The following is a 22,543-nucleotide window of genomic DNA, read 5'->3' as shown; positions in this document are numbered from 1 at the left end:
CATTTCTTTGGTCAATTTTGGTAATTTATGTTTGCAAGGAAAGAATTTATTTCCTTCAGATTTTAAAATTATTTGAGTAGTATTCCACATTAAAAATTTTTAAATAACTTCCATACCTGTGACTATATCTTCTTTCTCATTTCTTATATGACATATTCTTGCTTTCTTTTTTTATTATCCTTACTAAGTTTAGACAGAGAGTTACCTATTTCATTTGTGTTTTTTTTAAGAATTAACTTTTGGTTTCATTTGCCAATTCTTAAATTTTTAAGATTAAATATTAGGAAAATATATTCCAGAATGGCAGTGTGAACAGCGTGCTCCAATAAAATAGCCACAACCGGTAAAAATTATTAAAACACAAAAACAACCATTTAGAGTCTCTGGAAATTATTCCAAGGGAATATAATAAATAAACTTTTTTTGAGAAAATCTACTAAATCTTGGTAAGAACAGACTGTGTATGGGGCATCTGAGCCACAACCCACTCCCTCCCTCCAGCCCCAGCTCAGCATAATGGGAGGTGCACTCATGGTGAGATCAGCCAAGAACACAGGGTTCCCTTTCCCCCCAGCTTCCAATCTAGGTTACAGTGTCTCCCAGGGATGGGAGGGCTACCAGTATTTTTCATTCTTCCCAGTTCTGTGTTCCAGAAGCTCTATTCCAGTCAAGAGTGTCTGAAAGTTCTGGGAATCCTTTCCTCTAGCCAGCCGCCGTTCACAGGGTACAAGATCTTCTCAGGTATGGTAGGCCGAGAATTCTGAGGCTTACTTGCCTTCATTTCAGATTAGTCATAAAATGGAAGTTCCATACCAAGAGAGGCAAACTGAGAAGATTAGTAGCTACTACCGTGCACTTTGGGCATGAAACAGGAGTGTCTGAGAGTAGTGAGCCACTGTCATCAACACACATTCTGGAGAAACAGCAGAAAGATTTTGCACAATAGAGGCAAGTTGTAAGAACGAAAACTCTGAAGCTCACCCCAAGTTATCAGGCTATATTTAGAAAGAACTGTGGGGATGTTCAAGCCTAGGGAATCTGTTGAAATTAATGCAAATTTTGGTAGTAAGCAATTATGAGGACACTGTTGATTCCATGAAAACAACAAGCCAAGGCATAGACCAGCTAGAAATTTACCAGAGACAATCAGGGAAAGAGATAGCTAAGAAGACACATCCTGGGGTGATAACAGGAGAGAAGCAAAACTATATGGTCACAGATGTGCATAGTGGAAAATAGGAATTGGTGATAAGAGCTTGTGGAAATTCTGCTTGAGTTGCTCCAATTTTCTTATTAAAATAGGAAGCGATATTGCTTGCTAAGGATGAGTGAACTAATCATCTAGAAAAGTAGGAGAGTAAATAAATTAATATGGTATGGATGTTGGGCAGCATTAATGTCCACATGAGGAGAGAGGACATTAACTTAAAGTTCTGACATTTAACAGAATCAAACATTCATATTTTGTTGATATTATTTCCTCCTTGAACTTGAACAAAACTACTCTTGCTGTTTCCTCCATTTTTATTATCTCCACTTCCCTGCCTCAATTCATCCCATTGTTACCTCTTTTTATAATTCATACCTCATTTCATCTCAAATGTCTGCTCAAGCAGGCCTTCTAAGGTTGTTGAGAGTTGAGCTAAACTATTCCATAATATTGCTGCCCCACCATCCATTTTGTATGGCTAAGCGGCCTGCAGGGGTCTTGAACTGACGCTAGCCTCGCCCACAAGTGCATGCCTTAGATAACAGCCTTCAGAGTCACAAGTCTAAGTTCCTGATATGACTTTCCCAATGCCTCTGGCAGTAAAACAGTCTTGCCTCCCAACTCCTTCCTCTTGTGTGCCCCTTAGATAAAACCCCTGTGGAACTAACCAAAACCCTGCTCTTTTTGGTTTGAATTGACCAATCCAATCTTAACCCAGGAACTCCGAAAGCACTCCACTTACAAATCCTAATAAAGAAAGACGTGTGCCCCAAGTCCTGCTGCTTGCTGTCTGCCTGCACCCTGCCTTGACCTCCCTTGTGTGGCCCCTTGAGACATGCTGTGTACATCTTCCAGGACCTGTGAGTAATGACTTTCTGTTTCACTTTCCCTTGTGGTCTTTGTTGAACTGGTGGCTCATCATCCAACACTCCAGGGCTCTACTTAACAAATGTTAACTTCACAAAAATCACAAGAAAAGTGGTTATGGTATTTGACTAAAACAACTCTATTGCATCCATCTAATTTATTCATGGCAATCCCATTCACTGTAACAGAGATTGTTTTTAGGAGCATGTGACCTCATTTTGGCCAATAAAATAGTCAGCTGGGAGGTTCTTGAGAAAAATTTTTCTTGTTCTTGAAAAATGGCATCTCCTCTTCTTTCTCAGGATGTTGCTGTGTCCAGATGTGACAATGAAACTGCAGCAATCTTCTTATTACTAGCCTGAGATGAAGCCAACGAACAATGAACAATGGTAGGTAAAACCAAGGGAATTACAGAGAAGCCAGGTTCGAGCCTGGATGGACCATGTCTGAAACTCCCTCGCCTTAGGATGTTATGTGAAGTCAAATAACGAAATTTCTCATTTTGAAGTTATTTGAGTCAGAGTTTTCTGTTATATGGAGCTAAAAGCATCTTAATTGATACACATCGTAGATAAAACAGTCAGCCTTTATCATATTACCTTGTTTGATTTTCCTCATTTGTCACTATCATTCTCTAACAAACATATGTGTGTTCTTATTCATCGCCTGTTTGCTGCATCTCATTAGATCATAAACTCCATAAGAGCAGAAACCATTTTTCTTCACATCATTGTACCATCAGTGCCTAGAACAGTGCTCGCCGCATCACAGGCACTCATTAAACACTCACTGAGTGCATGAAATCTCTCTCTCCTTCAGGCCTTTCTTATTTCCTTTCTTGTCTCACTAGCTCACTCTCTAAATATTTGTTCCTCTAAGTTCTTTCCTTTGCTGCTTTCTTCCTCATAATAATGCCACAGGTATAAAACTTTAGTCATAATGTAGTGGCCTTGGTCAGGTCAGCTATTTGAAAATGCCCGTAAGCATTGCCTCAAGGCCCATGGGATGAGACGCCCTTTTGTTCTTTAGGTGACTAGCAACCTCACTTCACTGAGTGGTTAGATTTCAAGTGTCTCAGGGCTGAGGCACTCTTTCCAAGGACAGAGTAGGGCTGACTAGTTCATTCTTCATTTCACTTCTCCGTTGAATGGCAAACAATGCTAGTCTAGTGAGGTGAATTATATATAGGTGCCACTCCAAAGGAAAACTTTTCTCATTTCCTTCTTCACCACATAGCTTCTCCCTTCTTTAATGAAAGTTCATGTCACATATTGCCATTATTCCTCACAATATGCTGAATATTAGCCCTATTTTACAAATGAGAAAAAGGAGGGTTAAAAATTGCTCCATGGTAATCTAGCTTTCAAGTGGAAGAACTGAGATTTGAGCCTAGATCTGTGTGCTTTTAGAGCCTGAGAATTTAATCACTAAGCAATACTGGAGGCAGATAGAATTCTAGCTAAGCCCACCTACATGTCAAAAGAACATTCTTCTCTCAGAACCCAAACACTGGATGGAGCGGCACTTCATCAGGCCTGATCTTATATGGCAGATCCTAGTTAAGGACATTTTTTAAATTAAAATCTGTACCAGTCAAGGTTCTCTGTAAAAAAACAACAATAGAATATATATATAAATATATATCTATATTTATATAGAGATATAGAGAGACAGAGAGAGAGACAGACAGAGGAAGAGAGATTGACTTTAAGGAACTGGCTCACACAATCATGAGACTGGCACGTCTAAAATCAGCCCAGCAGGCTGAAGACCCAGGGAAGAATTGATGTTGTAGCTCAAATTTGAAGGCAGTGTGCTGACAGAATTTCCTCTTCTTCAGTGGCAGGTCAGGAGATTTTCTCTTAAGGCCTTCAACTGTTTGTATGAGGCCCACCCACATTATGAAGGCTGATCTGCTAGACTCAGGGTTTACTTATTTAAAAGTTAATCACATGTAAAAAATACCTTGACAACAGCATCCAGACCAGCGTTTGACCAAATACCTGGTACTGTGACCTACCCAAGTTGACATGTAAAATTAACCATCCCAGAATCTCAGTACTCTGCCTTGGTTACCTACAAACTCTAATTCCTGGAGTTGATTTTATTGTGAAATCTAGTGTGACATTTTTTTGACCCAAGATAGAGATAATAAATTTTCTAAATAAATGCTCCATCTCCTGGATTTCTCCAATTGCTCGGTAGCACATGCAGACAAGCATATTAGGATGATTGGATGCTTCCTCCAGTTGGGTGGCTGGCAAGACAAGTGCTTTGGATCCTTACTCTTTATGTTTAAAGTTAAACTTCTTTCAGTGCCACTCCTGAGTAAGAAACAGGCCTGTGTGTACTAAACATTTTCTTTACACCTTACTGGACAAAACTAGGTAAACTAAAACTCTTTAGGGAGTTGATGGCTGATCCTTTAAACCAGTGCTCCCTTCTAGCATGTAACTGAATTGTAGTATGTAGGAGAACAACTTTCAGTACTGGGAGATGAGCAGCACATGACTTAGGCTCTTAGTCTCATTGCATCTGACCACATGAATGTTTTCACAGAAAAATATACAGTGACATGCGTTAACATCTTTGCACCTAAAAGGCACTCACCTGTGTCATCCAGTAATTGATTTTTTTCTATTCCTATGAATAAAGAATGCAGTGGAAAAAATTTACCTTGGGCTACTGCAGTGTAATTTGCTCTATAAATTTGAACTGTTCTTATAGAAGCTTTCTAAATTGAAAGCCACAACTTTTTTTCTTCAGTTTATGAAAAATCACTTCCCTCTCCCACATTGAGTGTATTGTTCGGTAATAAATTTTTGTAACTTCCAGATATGTAGTGTCAAAGAGTCAATTGGTTGAGGTGTAAAATTAAAAAAGACTTGAGAGGGCCAACAGCTTTCTTTCATTAGATAAATCTTCAATAGCGTTTCTCCCTTGACAGTATCTAGTGAATGTACGCTAGTAGATAAACTCGAACTTCAACCCATCAATCTATCACATAATAGTCAACTTATCTGCATTGCTTTACAACACCAAAACAAGTAAAATGAGTTAAAATCCAGCAATTTTCTTCCCCAACCCCAGAAAAAAAGGGGTATTTATCTATTGTATTGCATTTGTTCTCTGTGTGACTAGCTGCTTGAGATCTCCCCCTACTTGCCGTTATATAAGGAAAAACCTCAGTTTTAAACCTGTACAGGGAAAAGTCCACTTCTCCACCTCCTTCTGTGTTTCTATTTCCTGTGAGTCTCCTTTCCTACTCACGCAGAACTCTTCATTTCTGACACTTCTCGTCACCAAATGTGTGGAGGTTTTCCCCACACCAAACAATTCTCTGTGACACCAGCTGGGTGTCCCAAAATTCAACTCAATTCTGACACTATATACCCAGAGATAGTGTTGTTGCCTGTGCTTCTGATATCTGCCTATAGCCAGTCTCTCTACCTCCTCCTTAGGTTTGATTAATTTGTTAGAGCATCTCACAGAACTCAGGGAAACACTTACTCACATTTGCCGGTTTATTAAAGGATATAATAAAGGATACAGATGAACATCCAGATGGAAGAAATGTGTAGGACAACTTATGTTGGATGGGGTGCAGACCTTCCAGGCCCTCTCCAGGGGCACCACCTTCCCAGCACCACCATCTGTTCGCCAACCAAGATGCTCTCTGAACCCTGTCCTTTTGGGCTTCTATGGAAGCTCCATCATGTAAGCATGGTCGATCATTAACTCCATTTTCAGCCCTCCTCACTTCTCAAGAGAATGGGAGGGCAAGGCTGAAAATTCCAAACATCTAATCATGGCTTCATCTTTCCCCTGACTAGCCTTCATCCAGGAGCCATCCGGGAGCCCACCCAGAGTCATCTCATTAGAACAAAGGAAAGACACTCATCACCCAGAAAATTTTTAGGATTTCAAGAGCTCTGGGTCAGGAGCCAGGGTCAAAGACCAAATGTTAGAGCAAATGTCCTGGTGCTCTTATCACTTAGGAATTTATAAGGGTTTTGGGAGCTCTGTGGCAAGAACTGGGGGCAGAGACCAATATATATCGTTCTTATTACAAATCACAATGTCACAGCCATGATTCTTCAAATTTTCATCATTAGTGGGACATCATCACAACACTCATTTCCTATTTAGTAAATGTGGGAAGGGAAACACATTTACTTATTTTTTTCTATTAATACTTCAGTCAAAATTGCCCTATTAGAAACTGACAAATTAAAAGGAAATGTTAAGGTAGTGATCTTTGTGGCAAGTGAGAATTTAGAAAGAGACTTATCTTGAATTGTCCCAGGGCCTTCAAACCTGGGGAGGCCACATTTTGGGGATGCCTTGACCATGAGTGCACCAAACACTTGGAAAATTGTGGGTCTGTGATTCAAGGATGAAGAGTGAAACCCAACCATAAAGTGAGATGATGCCAAACAATAACTGTATAGGTTAAATAATGTGCTATCACGTACACCTGAGAAGGTGTGATAAAACAAGAACATTACCTCTGTGGTGTTCCAGCCAAAGACCTATAACCCAGCCTAACCAAGAGAAAAACGCTAGACAAATCCCAAGAGAGGGACATTCTACAAAATACCTCACCCGTGTTCCTCGAAACTGTTAAGATTGTCATTAACAAGGAAAATCTGAGAAACCATCACGGTCTATAGGAGTCTAAGGGGACATGATAATGAAATGTAATGTAGAGTCGTGGATGGGATCTTGGAATAGAAAAAGGACATTAGGAAAAAGCTAAGGCAGTCTGAATAAACTGTGGACTTTAGTTGATAGTAGTATATCAATATTGGCTCATTAATTGTAACAAATACGTCACGTTAAATGTGGGGGAAATTGGGAGTAGAGTATGGGGAAACTGTATTATCTTTACATTTTTTCTATAAATCTAAAACTGATTTTCAAAAATGTTTATGAAGAAAATGTACTATGAATACATCCCTGAGTTACTTGAGTTGCTGACAGAATTAAGCTTCCATTTATTTCTTTTTTCATTTTTGTCTTTCGCTTCTGTTTTTCCCAATTAACTTTAGAATACTTTGATCGACAAGAGGGAAATTCAACTTGTGCACAGATTAAACTTCAGTTATTTTTATACAGCTATAGGTCCTCAGATACTTGAAATGGCTATGGAGTTTGTAACCCAAATTACAGAAATTAAACTCTGAACCTACTTGCCTGTTTCATGGTCATTTTTTGTTTGTTTTGTTTGAAGCCATTTCCATTACACCGTTAACAATTTATTTTATAAATCAGTATGACTAGGTCTGGCAAGTACAGTAACGTTTTTAATAAAACTAAATATGAGCTCACTAATTTTTCCACTTGTTGAAATATTAGACATTTTCAGCATTCTTTTCCAGTAGGGCACTTATCCCCCATTCAGAGTATGTATTCATCATATTCACTTTTTCACGTTTTTAGAGTTCATGCCAAAGTTATTATGACAATGTCTATACATAACTTGGTGACTCCCAATCTACCTATTACTCACTACAGCTTGTATTTTTTCCCAAATGGCTGGAGTCAGGATGAGAAATAACATGAATTAACCTATGCATGCATTATATTTCTAAAACTCCAATCTCCTTTTGCCAGAGGTTACATTTTTGCTTGATTTAAATTTTGGATTTTTTTCCATCATCAGCTAACCTTTAGTAAGAATGAGCAAATTAATATCACAGTAATAGAAAGATGGGTGAGCAAAGAAAGAAGACAAAAAGCTAGATTATGTGCTCCATAACTCTTAATCAAATTTCAGGACTAATACCAATGCCAAATGCAGCTGGGTACTTAGTGATCCTGTGCAGCTTGGGAGGTTGCAAACTACTGGGATTCTTTGCATTTTGCCAAAGCGAAAGTGAAGCCAGGAGCAAAATTATTTTGTTCCACAAATATTATCAACATTCTCCAGAAACATTTCATTTGGATCCTCAAGGATTGTACAGAGAAATCCTTAGATGGCTTTTACATTAAGTGAGACCATAGACCTATTCTGGAATAAATAAATATCTCTTAAGTTTGTCTTGAAAGATGCAAAATAAATGTTCCAGAACACTACAATGTTGTTCATCAACTTGGAAAAGTGAGTGAAATGATGTTCAATTCAAAGAATTATACTGAAGAGATTATCAGAGTAAACAAAAAAGTAAGCTAACTCGTAGAAATGTGCCACCAAACAGCTGGATTTTACTCGGTATGAATTTAAAAACCAATTTAAAATGAAATAAAACCTTTGACTTCTGAATTAAGAAATGCACACAATAAAAATGCAACTTTATTTCTCATAACTTTATTAATACTTATATTAATGAATAAGAAAACATGCAATACAGAACCTGAAATAGAACAATTAATACACACTTGCCACTGGACTACATACTGCCATCCTGGGCCACCCAATAGCCAATCTTCTCACTTCCAAAGCATGGCTAGAGCTGCTTGGGATACTGTTCACTTTCAGATGCTGTATGATGTCACAGAGGAGGAATCTTCCAAAAATACAAACATAAATACATATTTCATAAAATTCCAAGTACTTTAAGCAGGGACAGTGCAAATTTCACACATTTTATTCCTAAAAGTATCACATACAATCACTAAACAATTGCCTTCATTTTATTTTCATTTGTGCACACACATTTTTCTGAGTAGCCTTTTCATTACTACTTCTGCTGTTGTCAACTTGCACTGCTTTTAAAAATCATGTTTACCTAAAGCACATGAATGGTTAGTGTAAGAAAGCTACTATGAATGAATATTTTAAGGCCTCTGCATAAAATTGCTCTGGTGTGGTAATTGGCACGTAACGTAAAAAGGTTCCTGTCCAGATATAGTTCAGCTTCTCTTGCTCCCATGTTTTCCAGGACAATTGTGCCAGTTGGAAATAGCCAAAATAGTGTCTGATGATTGCGATAAAAAGCTTATCCAAACAAAATTCTGAATTTGGTTTGGAACAAATATGAAAGAAGAAAGACAAGAAATGATAACCACACGGAAAATATAAATCAGAGTGTAAAAAGGAAAAGCCTAAACAACTAGTATTCATTAAACATGTATTAGGAAATATACGCACTTTCAGCCTTAACATAAACAATAAAAAACTAATGTTGAATATACATGTGGGCGAAACTTACTTAATTTTCCCATGACTGGAAAGGACTTTTGTGTGTGTGTGTGACATGATTACATTTTAAGGACTGCACAGTTTGTGATCTTTTAGTCTATTTTTCTCCATTTTAATGAAAGTGTGTGACAAGTATTAGTCTGGGAAGGCAGAGGCTCTTCAAAACTGTCACCAATACACAATAGCACTAATCATTTAACAACCATTTTTTCTAACCAAATTTACATTACCAAAAACAAAACATTAAATAACTAAATGAAATTACACAAAATGTACTCTCAAATTTATTACATTGTTTGTATCATATGTAAGTTTGTTTTTAATACATCGACACAGTATTAGCTAAAATTTGAAGATAAAGTTCAAGAAAAAAATGTGTATGCACATAGCATATAGGATACATAGTGCTTGAATACATACTTACAAACGTGGTATATTAACGCTATAGCTAGTAAATTAATAATCACATGTAATTGAACATGGCCACAAAATAGAATAACCAGTCTTACTGAATGTATTATCATCATACTCGTCTTTCAATTTCAAGTTTTAATTTCAAACTAAAATCTTTCTTTTTTCAAGGGAAATATTTTTGATTGATGGTAGAATAAGACTTTTTGTAGGTCAGGACTAAAGTTTTGCACATCAGAAGAGCCACCTGTGAGCTTTATCAACCTAGAGCTCTGTCCATCCATTCAAAGAAAGAATTTGTAATGTGATGAGAAAGATCTCATCGGATCTGAAGCCTTGGAAGTTACAGGTTGCCAAGGCCAGACCTGGTGGAAGCTTAGAAAGAGAATGCGTAGGGGAGAATAACTGGGCTCACACCCCTTGCCTCTTTGGCTACTTCTAGCCTGCTTCCATTCAAAGCCTCTCTGGTGCAAACCCAGAAGAGGGTGCCCAGTCATTTAATATTCTAAACACAATCTAAGTCTGACTATATAATCAGAGTTAGAAAGGGCAATAAAAGCATATTTGTTCATTCCTATATCTCTAGGAAAGGTATCAAAACTTCACGAATTTTTAGATATGAGGATTTAAGAGCCACCCTTATAACTCAATAAATCACACTACCAGAAAAAAATTCTCAAATATCTAACTTGGGTTCCTATTCTGATTTTCACTAACATAGATGGTAACCATTCATATTCTTGACACATTATTTAATAGTCTTTCAGTTTCTCCTTTTTATCTGCTTTTTATTTATTTATTTTTGTGTGTGTAGATCTTAACTAAAACTGTGGAGAGGAAAAATGTGGAAATAACTAAAATAGAAGGAAAAATTCTGACTTACATTACCTTTGCAAGCTTTTAGAGAAAAAGCATTCTAAAATCTACTGGAAGCGCTGATTTTGTCATTCTGGGTTTATCTTCCCCAGGTTTACAATCTTCATCATCAACAATAGCAACAATAATATTAACACATATACATGGTCATATTTCAATAAACTTTCAAATATCATCAGTCCTTCAGAATTTACATGCACCTGGAATACCAGTACACTCCAAATCCCTTTGAACATTAACAAAGATAAAGGAGAAAAAGATTAATAATATTAATTAATTTGAAATTTCACTAATTAAACTCTAGTAGTTAAAAGTTAAGAAGTTATTCTACACACCAAATCCAATATGATTTAGAGAGCTTCACAATGGGAACAATATTTTCTCAGAACGCTACGTAACCTGCTGGGCACATGAAGAGAAGCTTTCTCAACATTCAGTGGAAACCTTCACCAATGAAATTATACATTTACCACAGTTTATATTACAACATTTACACACAGTTTAATCATAAATTACATATCTTCAAGTTACACATTACAAAGTCTACGTCTAATTTAATCAAGAATATTCACTCCCCCCCCACCCCAACTAAAACATCAATTGTCTCGTGGTTTAGTGTAATACTGAAACAAGACATTTTCTCAGTTTTGCTATGGAGGAAAATTAAGTTGGTGGTTTTTCTGTAAATTGGTGAAATGTGCACATAGAAGATCATGGCCAGTTAAGAGGGCAAAAAGGGAAAATTAAAAACAGGCAACAGAAGGAAACTAGTGTTCCCTTGGAATACTGTTGTATTCTTTGCTTAGAAGGACATATTTTGTTTCATATACGAGATTTTGTTGGTTTTTCATATGTGTGTTTATTGGGGTATTTCTTATCCACCCCAAGACGCAGTCGTGAACCTCATTTCTCCCTCTGCACATCTCCTTAAAATTCTGTACTGTAACACGTTTGATGTAGATTTATATTTACGTCTCTTGGAAAGTTCCTTCCTTTTATCTTGTTATCAGTGGTTCTCTTCAGTAAGTTGAGCTAGAATGACAAAAATCCCTTAGTCTTATAGGTTTAGTATGTGGTTATATATACAGTTGTATTTATTTGTTTATTCTTTTTACTTAACATCTTTTGCTATCAGCCAAGTCAGCTGTCAAATCAACATTTAAATCTTCCTGATACTCTCTAGAAAACAGCAGTTTACAGTCGCAGCTGTACATGAATCCTGCACCGAATACGTCCACCTTCCTTGTGAATTTCTAGGCTGTTATATACAAATTCCAGAAGATGAAGGCCCAATTAATAGTGGAATACAGGCTTAACATGGCAGATACAATATGATTTCTGATGCCCTTTACACTAAACTACAAAGGTGAATTTAAAACAAAAAGAGGCCCTTGTTAGCTGATAGTTGCTTAACTTGGGCACAGTTATTGCACTTCAGTGTCTCGAACTCTACTAAAGAGTAGAGAAATAGCTTATCGACATAAATCTGTACAGTTTATATATGTTCTTTACTGAAAACATATATACAAATTATATGAGCAATATATTCTTGAAATAAAGGTGGAAAACATAAAAACACAGGTAGACAAAAAATGTAAGAGATATTTACACTCCCTAATGTGCATTTTTGTAGAAAGACTAACAACACAAAACTGGAGACAAATGTCAAACAAAAAGACAAACAAATGCTACTGTACTTATACCTTCTAATGTTATCTGAACAAAAGTTTAGATGAACTAAAGCTACTCCTGGAAAATCAGTAATTTGCTAGTTTTCCATTTGCTACATACTGGGTCCACAAAAATCAGAATGGAAAAAATCAGTAATTTTGCACATGTTGGTAAAAATGAATGAAAAAATTTACAATGCATCAGAAATAATATATGCTACATATTGATATCTGTCATGATAAGCCTTTCTGTACAAAGGGGTGTGAATTTTTTCTTTTCTTTTTAAATCCACATTCTGAATTAAACAAATTGTAAGTTTATTTTTAACTTTTGACTAAGGGTCTAGCTCTGACTTTATTCTGGTATCTGTTTCTATTTACATAGATATTTACAAACCTAACAATTTGGAATATTCATTGACATTGGATCTTAAACTTTGATTATCTGCATCCTGTTGGAAAATGTGAAGTGGCCGTGTTAGCCTTACAAGGGATGTTCTTGCATAATAGGAGAATCACCCCTGGAGGATTTGCCTTGTTGCCCTGGGGTGAAAGTTGTCAAGGGAATGACTTTAATTGAATCGTCACTAGGATGAAGTCTTTCAGACATGGTGTAAAACTGAGGTCTTGTACTACTTTGCACTCCTTGATCAAGAGAAAGTAGTCCGTCAGGTCCAGCACCTTGCCCCCAACCTTGCTGCAGACCCATTGGTGGCCGTGCAGGGCTGCGATGGAGGGCAGCAGCCTGCGCTAGAGGCGAACTGTGGTGGAGAGCAGAGGCCTGTGCTGGTGGAGGGCTGTGGCACAGGGCGATAGCCTGGGTCACCGGAGGACTGTGGCAGAGAGCAATGGTCTGTGTCACTGGTGGGCTGTGGCGGCGAGCAGAGGTCTGCGTCAGGGGTGAGCTGTGGCATAGAGCAGAGGCCTGTACCTGTGAAGGGCTGGAATGGGTCAGAGAAGCTGGCATCCAGCAGGCATCGGAATGGCCCAAGATGAGACATTCTTGAGTGCAGTTGTCCGAGGCCTCTTCCACAGTCGGTTGAACAGTTATTTCTGCAGCTGTTAGGGTGGGAAACAAATGATAAAATTTATATTCCAAACACATACTTTATTAGCTACTTAAAATAAATCATATTGTTACAAGAAAAGTTAATTATATATAAAGATATCAGAGACTTCCAATATTTTCACAACTGGTACTTGGTTTGTCAAGAAATAATTCCTAGAGAAACATAAATAAGCAGGAGTGGGTGGATGGGATCTCATTTTTATAATTAAGATACTCTGGCTAGTCTCCAAATGTAGATATTTTTAATTGTGTTTGTGACTATAAATGGAAACTATGGTCATTCATCTATACACACAAGTCAGTTGAAATACGGCTCCTAACTAGGACAAAGAGAGGACATGAGTAAAATGAGTGGGAAAACCAGTCATAGAAATATATGATGAACTAACCAATTATAGCTAATCATTTGGTTAAGAATCTAATTAATCTGAGAATAAATCTAAGAATAAATTAGGTTAATTTGGAAACATAGTTTATTGAACTTTAAGATATGCCTTTTAGTTTCAAGAATGAAATATAGCTGTAATTATCTCAAAGATAAATGATTTCTGTAGTCCTCATTTTCTGAAATCATGACAAATCAGAGTGTTGTAAATCATAAACTATAGATCCGAAGTGTTTAGCTTTAAACTGTAATACTTTCTAAAACTTTATAAGGTTTCTGTAAAGTTTTCAAATGCCAATAGATACCAACTGTCAATAAGTACACCATACAAAGACTAGCAAAATAGAGTAGCTATAGCAACATAAAAGCTGACTTTAGAGCAAGAAATGTTTTTAGCTGCAATAAAGGATATTAGCGTAATAAAAAGGTCAACTCTCTAAGAAGACATAACAATCTTAAAAATTAAAAATAGAAATTCATGATCCTATAAATGCTCAACAGGACATAGAGTCCGTGTCGTTATTCCATCACTTCTAAAACCAAAGAATAAGACATACAAGAACTGACTCTCATTAAGACTAATCTTTTCCATTAAATAACCATTTACTTTTCTACATTTAGAGGACACTTAAAAATGTCCCTATGACATTAACAGTTAAAATATATTATACTTTTGCACAATTATATTTGAGAAATAGGAAGGTAGAGTTTTATGTATTTGAGGTGATATTGTTAGGAAAGCATGCATGGAAATATATGGACACACATACAACTATACTTTAAAATGAAGTTTAATTTCCTGGTCATCAGAAAAGCAACTCATCTGCTAGCTTTAAATTTTGCAACAAACGAATACATCATAATTTCAACATTGGGTCATTTGCCTATTTCTGACAAGCAAATGATACAAAGTCATTTTCACTGAGAAGAGAGGTGATTTATAGACATTTTAAGAGCTTTATTGAGATATAATTCATTTACCATAAAATTCACCCGTTTAAAGTGAACAATTCAATAGTTTTTAGTATATTCACAGAGTTGTGCAACCATCATACAATCAATTCTGGCACATCCTTATCATCCCAAAAAGAAACCAAGTACCCATTAGCAGTCACTGCGTATTTCCCCCCAAACTCCACAGCCCTAAGCAACGATTAACCTACTTTATTCCTCTATAGATTTGTCTATTCTAGACACGTAATATAAATGAAATCTTTTAAATGGAGTCTTTTGTGACATTTAGAATACCGTTTTTAAGGTTCATTGATGTTGAAGCATGTATCAATACTTCAAATTTTTTTTATTTCCCAAGATTATACTTTGTGTGGATATACTACATTTTACTTATCCATTCATAAATCGATGGACATTTGGGATGTTTCCACTTTTTGGCTATCATAAAAATGCTGTTATGAACATTTGTTTAAAAATTTTTGTGTAGACACAGTCATTTTCCTCGGGAATATATGTAGGATTGGAGTTGCTGGGTGATACGGCAACTCTATAGGTTTAACTTTTGAGGAGCTGTCAAACTGTTTTCCAGATTGGATGCACTTTTTACATCACCACTGGCAATGCATGAAGGTTCCAATTCTACTCACTTTCTGCAAAAATTCAGCTTGGATTTTGATAGGGACTATGTTGGATCTGAAGATAATTTGTGAAGTATTGTACTTTTACAATTTTAAGTCTTCTGATCTTTGAACACGGGATGTCTTTCCCCTTATTTAGACCCTTAATTTCTTTCAATAGGATTTCAGAATTTTCAGAGTACAAACATTGTACTTCTTTCGTTAAATTTGTTTCTAAGTATTTTATTCCATTTTGTTCTATTGTAAATGGGATTGTTTTCTTATATTCTTCAGATACATTTATTGCTAGAGTATAGAAATACACTCGATTTTTATATATTGCTCTTATAGCCTGTAACACTGTTGAGCTTGATTATCAGTTTTAATAGATTTTTAGTGGATTTCTTAGAATTTTGTATATCAAGATCATATAATTTGCATATAGAAATAGTTTTACTTCTTTCTTTGCAATGTGGATGACTTTTATATCTTTTCTTGTCTAATTGCCCTGGCTAAAACCTCCAGTACAATGTTTAATAGAAATGGTGGAAGCAGACATCCTGTGGCTTATTCCTGATCTTAGGGGAAAACATCAAGTATTTCATCATGAAAATATTTTCTAATTTCTCTTGTGGTTTCTTCTTTTACCAATTGATTATTTAGGACTGTTTTGTTTAATTTGCCCAAACTTGTTAATTTTCCAAATTTCTTTTTGTTATTTATTTCTAATTTACTTACATTGTAGTCAGAGAATATACTCTGTATGATTGCAATTCTTTCTTTATATTGAGTCTTGTTTTCTAGCCTAGCATATAGTCTGTCCTGTAGGATGCTGCATGTGCTCTTGAGGAGAATTGTTCTGCTCTTGTTGAGTGGAGTGTTCTACCGAAGTCTATTAGCTCTAGTTGGTTTATAGCACTGTTCATGTCTTCTATTTCCTTATTGCTCCCTGTCTAGTTCTTCTATCTATTATAGAAAGTGGAGTATTGAAATCTCCAGGTGTTCTTGTTGAATTGTCTATTTCTCCCTTCATTTCTGTGAGTTGTTCCTTCGTGATTTTGGGGGCACAGTTGTCAGATACATATGTGTTTATAATTGTTATATCTTCCTGATTATTTTGCATTTTATGATGATAAAATGTCCCTCTTTACCTCTGGTAACATTTTTTAAATTATTTCATTGAGATCATATTGGTTTATAACATTGTGGAATTTCAGGTACCTGTCACTATATATAAGTTTCTGTATAGACTGCATCTTGCTGATCCCCAAATAGTCTAGTTTTATCTGTCACCATACATATGTGCTCCTTTACCCCTTTCACCCTCTTCCCAACCCTTTTCCCCTCTGGTAACCACTAATCTGTTCTCCTTATCCATGTGTTTGTTTATCTTCCACATACGAGGGAAATCATACGGTGTTTGTCTTTCTCTTTCTGGCTTATTTCTCTTAATATAATACCCTCAAGGTCCTTCCATGTTGTTGCAAATGGGACAATTCTGTCTTTTTTATGGCCGAGTAGTATTCCATTGTGTGTGTGTGTGTGTGTGTGTGTGTGTGTATATATTTATACATGGCACATCTTCTTTATCCATTCATCAGTTGATGAGCACTTGGATTGCTTCCATGTCTTGACTATTGGGAATAATGCTGCAGTGAACACAGGGGTGCAAAAATCTCTTTGTAATGTTGATTTCGTGTTCCCACCCAGCAGCAGGATCACTGGATTGTGTAGTATTTTTATTTTTAATTTATGAGAACATTTCGTACTGTTTTCCACAGTGGCTGTACCAGTCTGCATTTCCACCAACAGTGAATGAGGGATCCTTTTTCTCCATATCTCCTCCAACATTTATTTTTTGCTTTGCTAATTATAGCCATTCTGATAGGTGTAAGTTTTTCTTCGCATTTCCCTAATAATTAGTGTTGGCGAACATCTTTTCACATGCCTATTGGCCATTTGTATATCTTCTTTGGAAAAATGTCTGCTCAGATTCTCAGCCCATTTTTTGATTAGGTTCTTTGTTTTTTTGTTGTTCAGTTGTATGAGTTCTTTATATATTTTCTAAACCAACCCTTTGTCAGATATATGATTTGAAAATATTTTCTCCTAGTTGGGGGGTTGTCTTTTTGTTCCGTTCATGATTAACCTTTGCCTTGCAGGAGATTTTTAGTCTGACGTAGTTGCATTTGTTTATTTTTTTCTTTTGTTTCTCTTGTCTGAGTAGATTTGGTATTCAAAAAGATACTGCTAAGATTGATGTCAAAGTGTATACTTCCTATATTTTCTCCTAGGTCTTTGATAGTTTCAGGTCTTATATTCAAATCTTTAATCCATTTTGAGTTAATTTTTGTGTATGATGTAAGATAATAATCTACTTTCATTCTTTTGCATGTGGCTGTCCAGTTATCCCAACACCATTTATTGAAGAGACTTTCCTTTCTCCATTGTATTTTCTTGGCTCCTTTGTCAATGATTAGATGTGCAGAGATGTATGGTTTTATTTCTGGGCTTTCAATTCTATTCCATTGATCTGTGTGTCTGGTTTTGTGCCAGTATCATGCAATACAGGCCTACCTCAACAAACAAGAAAAATCTCTAATAAGTAATCTTAAACTACACCTAGCAGAATTAGAAAAAGAAGAACAAACAAAGCCCAAAGTCAGCAGAAGGAGGGAAATAATAAAAATTAGAGCAGAAATAAATGAAATAGAGACTAAAAACACAATAGAAAGAATCAAGACAACTAAGAGCTGATTCTTTGAGAAGATAAACAAAATTGACAAACACTTAGCCAGACTCACTAAGAAAAAAAAGACAGTAGGCTCAAATAAATAAAATTAAAAATGAAAGAGGAGAAATTACAAAAGATACCATAGAAATACAAAGGATTATAAGAGAATACTATGAAAAACTGTATGTCAACAAATCGGATAACCTAGAAGAAAGGGATAAATTCTTAGAATCATACAACCTCCCAAAACTGAATCAAGAAGAAATAGAGAATTTGAATAAACCAATCACAAGTAAAGAGATTGAAATAGTAATCAAAAACCTCCCCAAAAACAAAAATCCAGGACCAGATCACTTCTCTGAAGAATTCTACCAGACATTCAAAGATTTAGTACTTATCCTTCTCAAACTATTCTGAAAAATTGAAGAAGATGGATCCTTCCTAACTCATTCTACAAGGTCAACCATTACCCTGGTACCAAACCCAGAAAAGGACAACAAAAAAGGGGAAAATTCTGGTAAAATTTTTAACAAATTTGTTTTTATTTAATTGTCTGATATTAGTGTAGTCACTCTAACTTTATCATGGTTTCTGTTTTCATGATATAACTTCTTCTACCATTTTATATTCAACCTATTTATATCTTTCAATCTAAGGCCTGGATTCTGTAGGTAGACATTTGAGTTTTATTTTTTTATTCAGCTGACAATTTCTGCCTTATTTGGGTTGTTAATCCATTCATTTTTTTTCTCTGAATTTTTGCTTTGTGGTTACCATGAAGTTTGTATAAAAGGTCTTATGGATAAGATAGTCCTTTTTCTGCTGATAGCATCTTATCTTCATTTGCTTATGCAAGTTTGGTCTTTTTCCTCTTCTGCTTCTATGTTTTTGTTGTCACAAATTATCCCTTTTTGTATTGCGAGTTTGTTACCAAATTGAAGTGATTGTAGTTATTATTAATGTTTTCTTTCCCTTTAACCTTTAAGTTATAATGAAGTATTTACTATCCTGTGCTGATATAGAGTTGCAACTTTCTGATTCTGTCTTTTTATCACCTTGCTCAAAACTTTGTATGACTTTGCCTTTTCGCTTCAGGTAGGAGAGCTCCTTTCAACATTTCTTGTAAAGCAGGTCTGGTGGTGATGAACTTCCTCACCTTTTGTTTGTTTGTGAAAGCCTTTCTCTCTCCTTCATATCTGAAAGATAACTTTGTTGGATAGAGTATTCTTGGCTAAAAGTTTTTGTCTTTCAATATTTTGAATGTATCATTCCACCTTCTCCTGGCCTGTAGAGTTTCTGGGAATAAATCTGCTGATGACCTAATGGGGTTCCCTTGAGGGTTCTTTTTTCCCCCAGCCACTGGCTGTCTTTAATATTCTTTCTTTGCCATTGACTTTTGACAGTTTCATCATCACGTGCCTTGGAGAAGTTCTTTTTGTGGTGAGATAATTGGTTGTTCTATTAGCTTCATAGATTTGTATATCCAGTTCTTTCCCCAGGTTTGGGAAGTTCTCAGCTAATATTTCTTTAAATAAGTTCTCTGCTCCCTTCTCTCTCTCTTCCTCTGGAACATCAATTATCCTATGTTACCCTTTCTAGTGGAGTCAGATAATTCTTATAGAATTTCTACATTAAAAAAAAATCTTAGTTCTCTCTCCTCTTCAACTTGCATCATTTCTAGGTTTTTATCTTTGAACTCATTAATTCTCTCTTCCGTATGGTCTGCTCTATTTCCAGTGTTTTCTAGTGCATTCTTTATCTCATTTATTGAGTTCTTCATCTCCAGAATTTCTGTTTGGTTCTATTTTAGAGTTTCGATCTCTTTGGTAAAGTATTCCTTTCATTCATTTATTTCATTTCTGAGCCCATTGAACGGCCTTTCTGAGTTTTCTTGTGGCTCATTGAGTTCTCTTCATGACAGCTATTTTGAATTCTTTATGAATTAGATTACAGTCTTCCATGATTTTATGTTTGGTTTGTGGAGAATTGTTATTTTCTTTTTGTGATGTCATGTTACCATGGCTTTTTTTGGTGCTTGCTGAGTTATTCTTCTGCCAGTGCTTTTGTGATAGCAAATAATTTTCTTACTTATGTACAACTTTGTTTGTTTGGATTCAAACTTTTCAACTGTTTGGAGAGTACAGAGGCCTTTTTTTTGTTCTTCAGTAGGTGATACTATAGCACTAGTTTTTGGTTTCTCTTACCTGAGCTGCCTCTGGCTATATTTGAGGATCTGCATGTTCCACCCTCCACTGCCTCTATTTGGGACATCACAGGTACTCTCATTATCACTGCCTGTGTCTCTGGGGGTCACTGATGCTTTGCTGTTGCTGATGTCATGGGGTCACTGGCTTCACCACTGGGGGCACAGGCATGGCTGATATCTCCACTTCATCCGGGATCACCTGGGTCAGAAGCTCTGCTGCTGTGGTGGGTGGAGAAGAGTGAGGAGGGAGTCAGGTTCACAGGGCACCACCTCTGCTGTTGCTGGTTACCTTGTGGCCACAGGCATCACCGTAATTGGGATGTCAGAGTCCTGTGCATGTGTCTGCTGCTGCCACCTGGCTCTGAGTCACAGCTGGGGGCCTGAGATCATGGGGCTCCACAACTGCTGCTGCTCTGCTTCCAATGGCTGCAGGTGCTACCACAGCTGGCCAGCCAGAGTTGCGTGTTTGCCTCTGACGCTGCCCACTAAATTTTCTGGTGCTGGGGGCAGATGGCTCAGCTGCCACTGCCAAAAGTCTAGGGTCCTGGGCACCACCTCTGCTTCCCCCTCAATTTAGCCTCCTCTTTGTAGTCCAGTCCATCCATCTATGTATGCACCAATATGTGGATCTCTGGTCTCCTGGTGTACTGGGCAATGTAGCCTTTGTTGAGTTATGTTTTACTTGCTGTAGATTGAAGGGGAAAGACTAAGGGATCCTCTCACACCACTGTGATGAAATCTCCTCAGTTAACCCATTCATTTTTAATGTTATTATTGACATAGTGGATTTATATCTATCATTTTACTTTTTGTTTTCTATTTGTTTCATGTCTCTTTCTGTTCCTCTATTTCGCCTTTCCAGCTTCTTTTATATTAGGTAAACACTTTGTAATGTAATATTGTAACTCTTTTAACGTTTTTTCAATGTATATGTATATATAATATGTAATGTCATACATAAATATGTATACATATACACACATGTGTGTGTATGTCAGTCTCTTACTGGTCTCCAGGGCTTGTGATCTTAACTTAGAATTACCTCAAGAGTTATTATAAGTTAATTCCAGTGAGAGATATATAAATATTACTCCTGTACACCTGTATTCACTCTTCTTTGTATATTTGGTGGTCTAGTGGCTAGGAATCAGCAGTCTCACTGCCACAGCCCATATTTGTGTCCTGGTCAGGGAACCACACCACCTGTCTGTTGGTTGTCATATTGTGGTGGCCATGTGTTGCTATGATGCTGAAAGCTATGTCCCTGGTATTTCAAATACCAGTAAGATCACCCATGGTGGACAGGTTTCAATGAAGCTTCCAGACTAAGACAGATGAGGAAGAAGGACCTGGCCACTCACTTCCAAAAAAACTGGCCATGAAAACGCTGTGAATAGCAGTGGAGCATTGTCTGATACAGTGCCAGAAGATGAAAGGATGGTGCAAAAGACCATATAGGGTTTCACTCTGCTGTACACAGGGTGACTAAGAGTCGGAATCAACTCAACAGCACTAACAAGCAATATATATATATTGCATCTATGTATGTTACAAACTCAATAATACATTGTTAAAATTATTGCTTTATGTATTATTTGTTATAATAGAGCTGAGAAAAAAAATGAGCAAGAACCTAATTATAGATTTTGTTTTGTTAACATTCCTATTTGCCATTTCTGGTTCTCTTTGTTCATTTGTTCCTGTGGATTTTTAATTACCATCTGGTGTTGTTTTGTTACTCCAAGTCAGCTTTGCTCCTATCCACCTCCTTTGTGCTGTTAATGTTATATGCCTATAATTTAAATAATGCTACTGTGAACATGGGTATACAAATATCTATCTGAGTCCCTGTTTTCACGTGTTCAGGGTGTATACCCACAGATGAAATCACTGGGTCATATGGTAATTTTATGTTCAATTTTTGGGGCAATCCCCATATCATTTTCTAAAGTGGCTGTACCATTTTACATTCCCACCAGTGATGCATAAGGATTCCAATTTCTCCAGATTCTTTCTTACATTTGTTATTTTTTGTTTTTTATAACAGCAGTCTTAATGAGCATGAAGTGGTATCTCATTGTGATTTTGGTTACCATTTCCTGAATGACTAGTGATGCACAGCATCTTTTCATGTCCTTATTGGCCATTTGTATACTGCCTTTTGGGAAATGTCCATTCAAGTTCTTTGCCCATTTTTTTTTTCAGGAAGATTAGCCCTGAGCTAAGATCTACTGCCAATCCTCCTCTTTTTTGCTGAGGAAGACTGGCCCTGAGCTAACATCTGTGCCCCTCTTCCCCTACTTTATATGTGGGACATCTGCCACAGCATGGCTTGACAAGCAGTGGAATAGGTCCACATCCAGGATCCTAACCTGTGAACTCTGGGTCTCTGAAGTGGAA

General features: G+C 36.6%; 1 protein-coding gene across 8 annotated transcripts in view; it reads right to left on the bottom strand.

Moving 5' to 3' along the window:
- Positions 1-8,371: 8,371 nt before the first annotated feature.
- Positions 8,372-22,543, bottom strand: part of PCDH11X (protocadherin 11 X-linked) — a 666,144-nt gene continuing 651,972 nt past the window's right edge. For all 8 annotated transcript variants that reach the window (XM_070606664.1, XM_070606665.1, XM_070606666.1 and 5 more), the window contains one exon: positions 8,372-13,237. In XM_070606664.1, coding sequence (XP_070462765.1) covers positions 12,663-13,237 — 575 coding nt within the window. In that variant the 3' untranslated portion in view covers positions 8,372-12,662. The remainder of the gene's footprint in view (positions 13,238-22,543) is intronic.

Source organism: Equus przewalskii, chromosome X (assembly GCF_037783145.1).
Source record: "Equus przewalskii isolate Varuska chromosome X, EquPr2, whole genome shotgun sequence".
NCBI classification, from domain to species: domain Eukaryota; kingdom Metazoa; phylum Chordata; class Mammalia; order Perissodactyla; family Equidae; genus Equus; species Equus przewalskii.
Note: the sequence above shows the minus strand (reverse complement) of the source record. Positions and strands in the feature narration are given on the sequence as shown.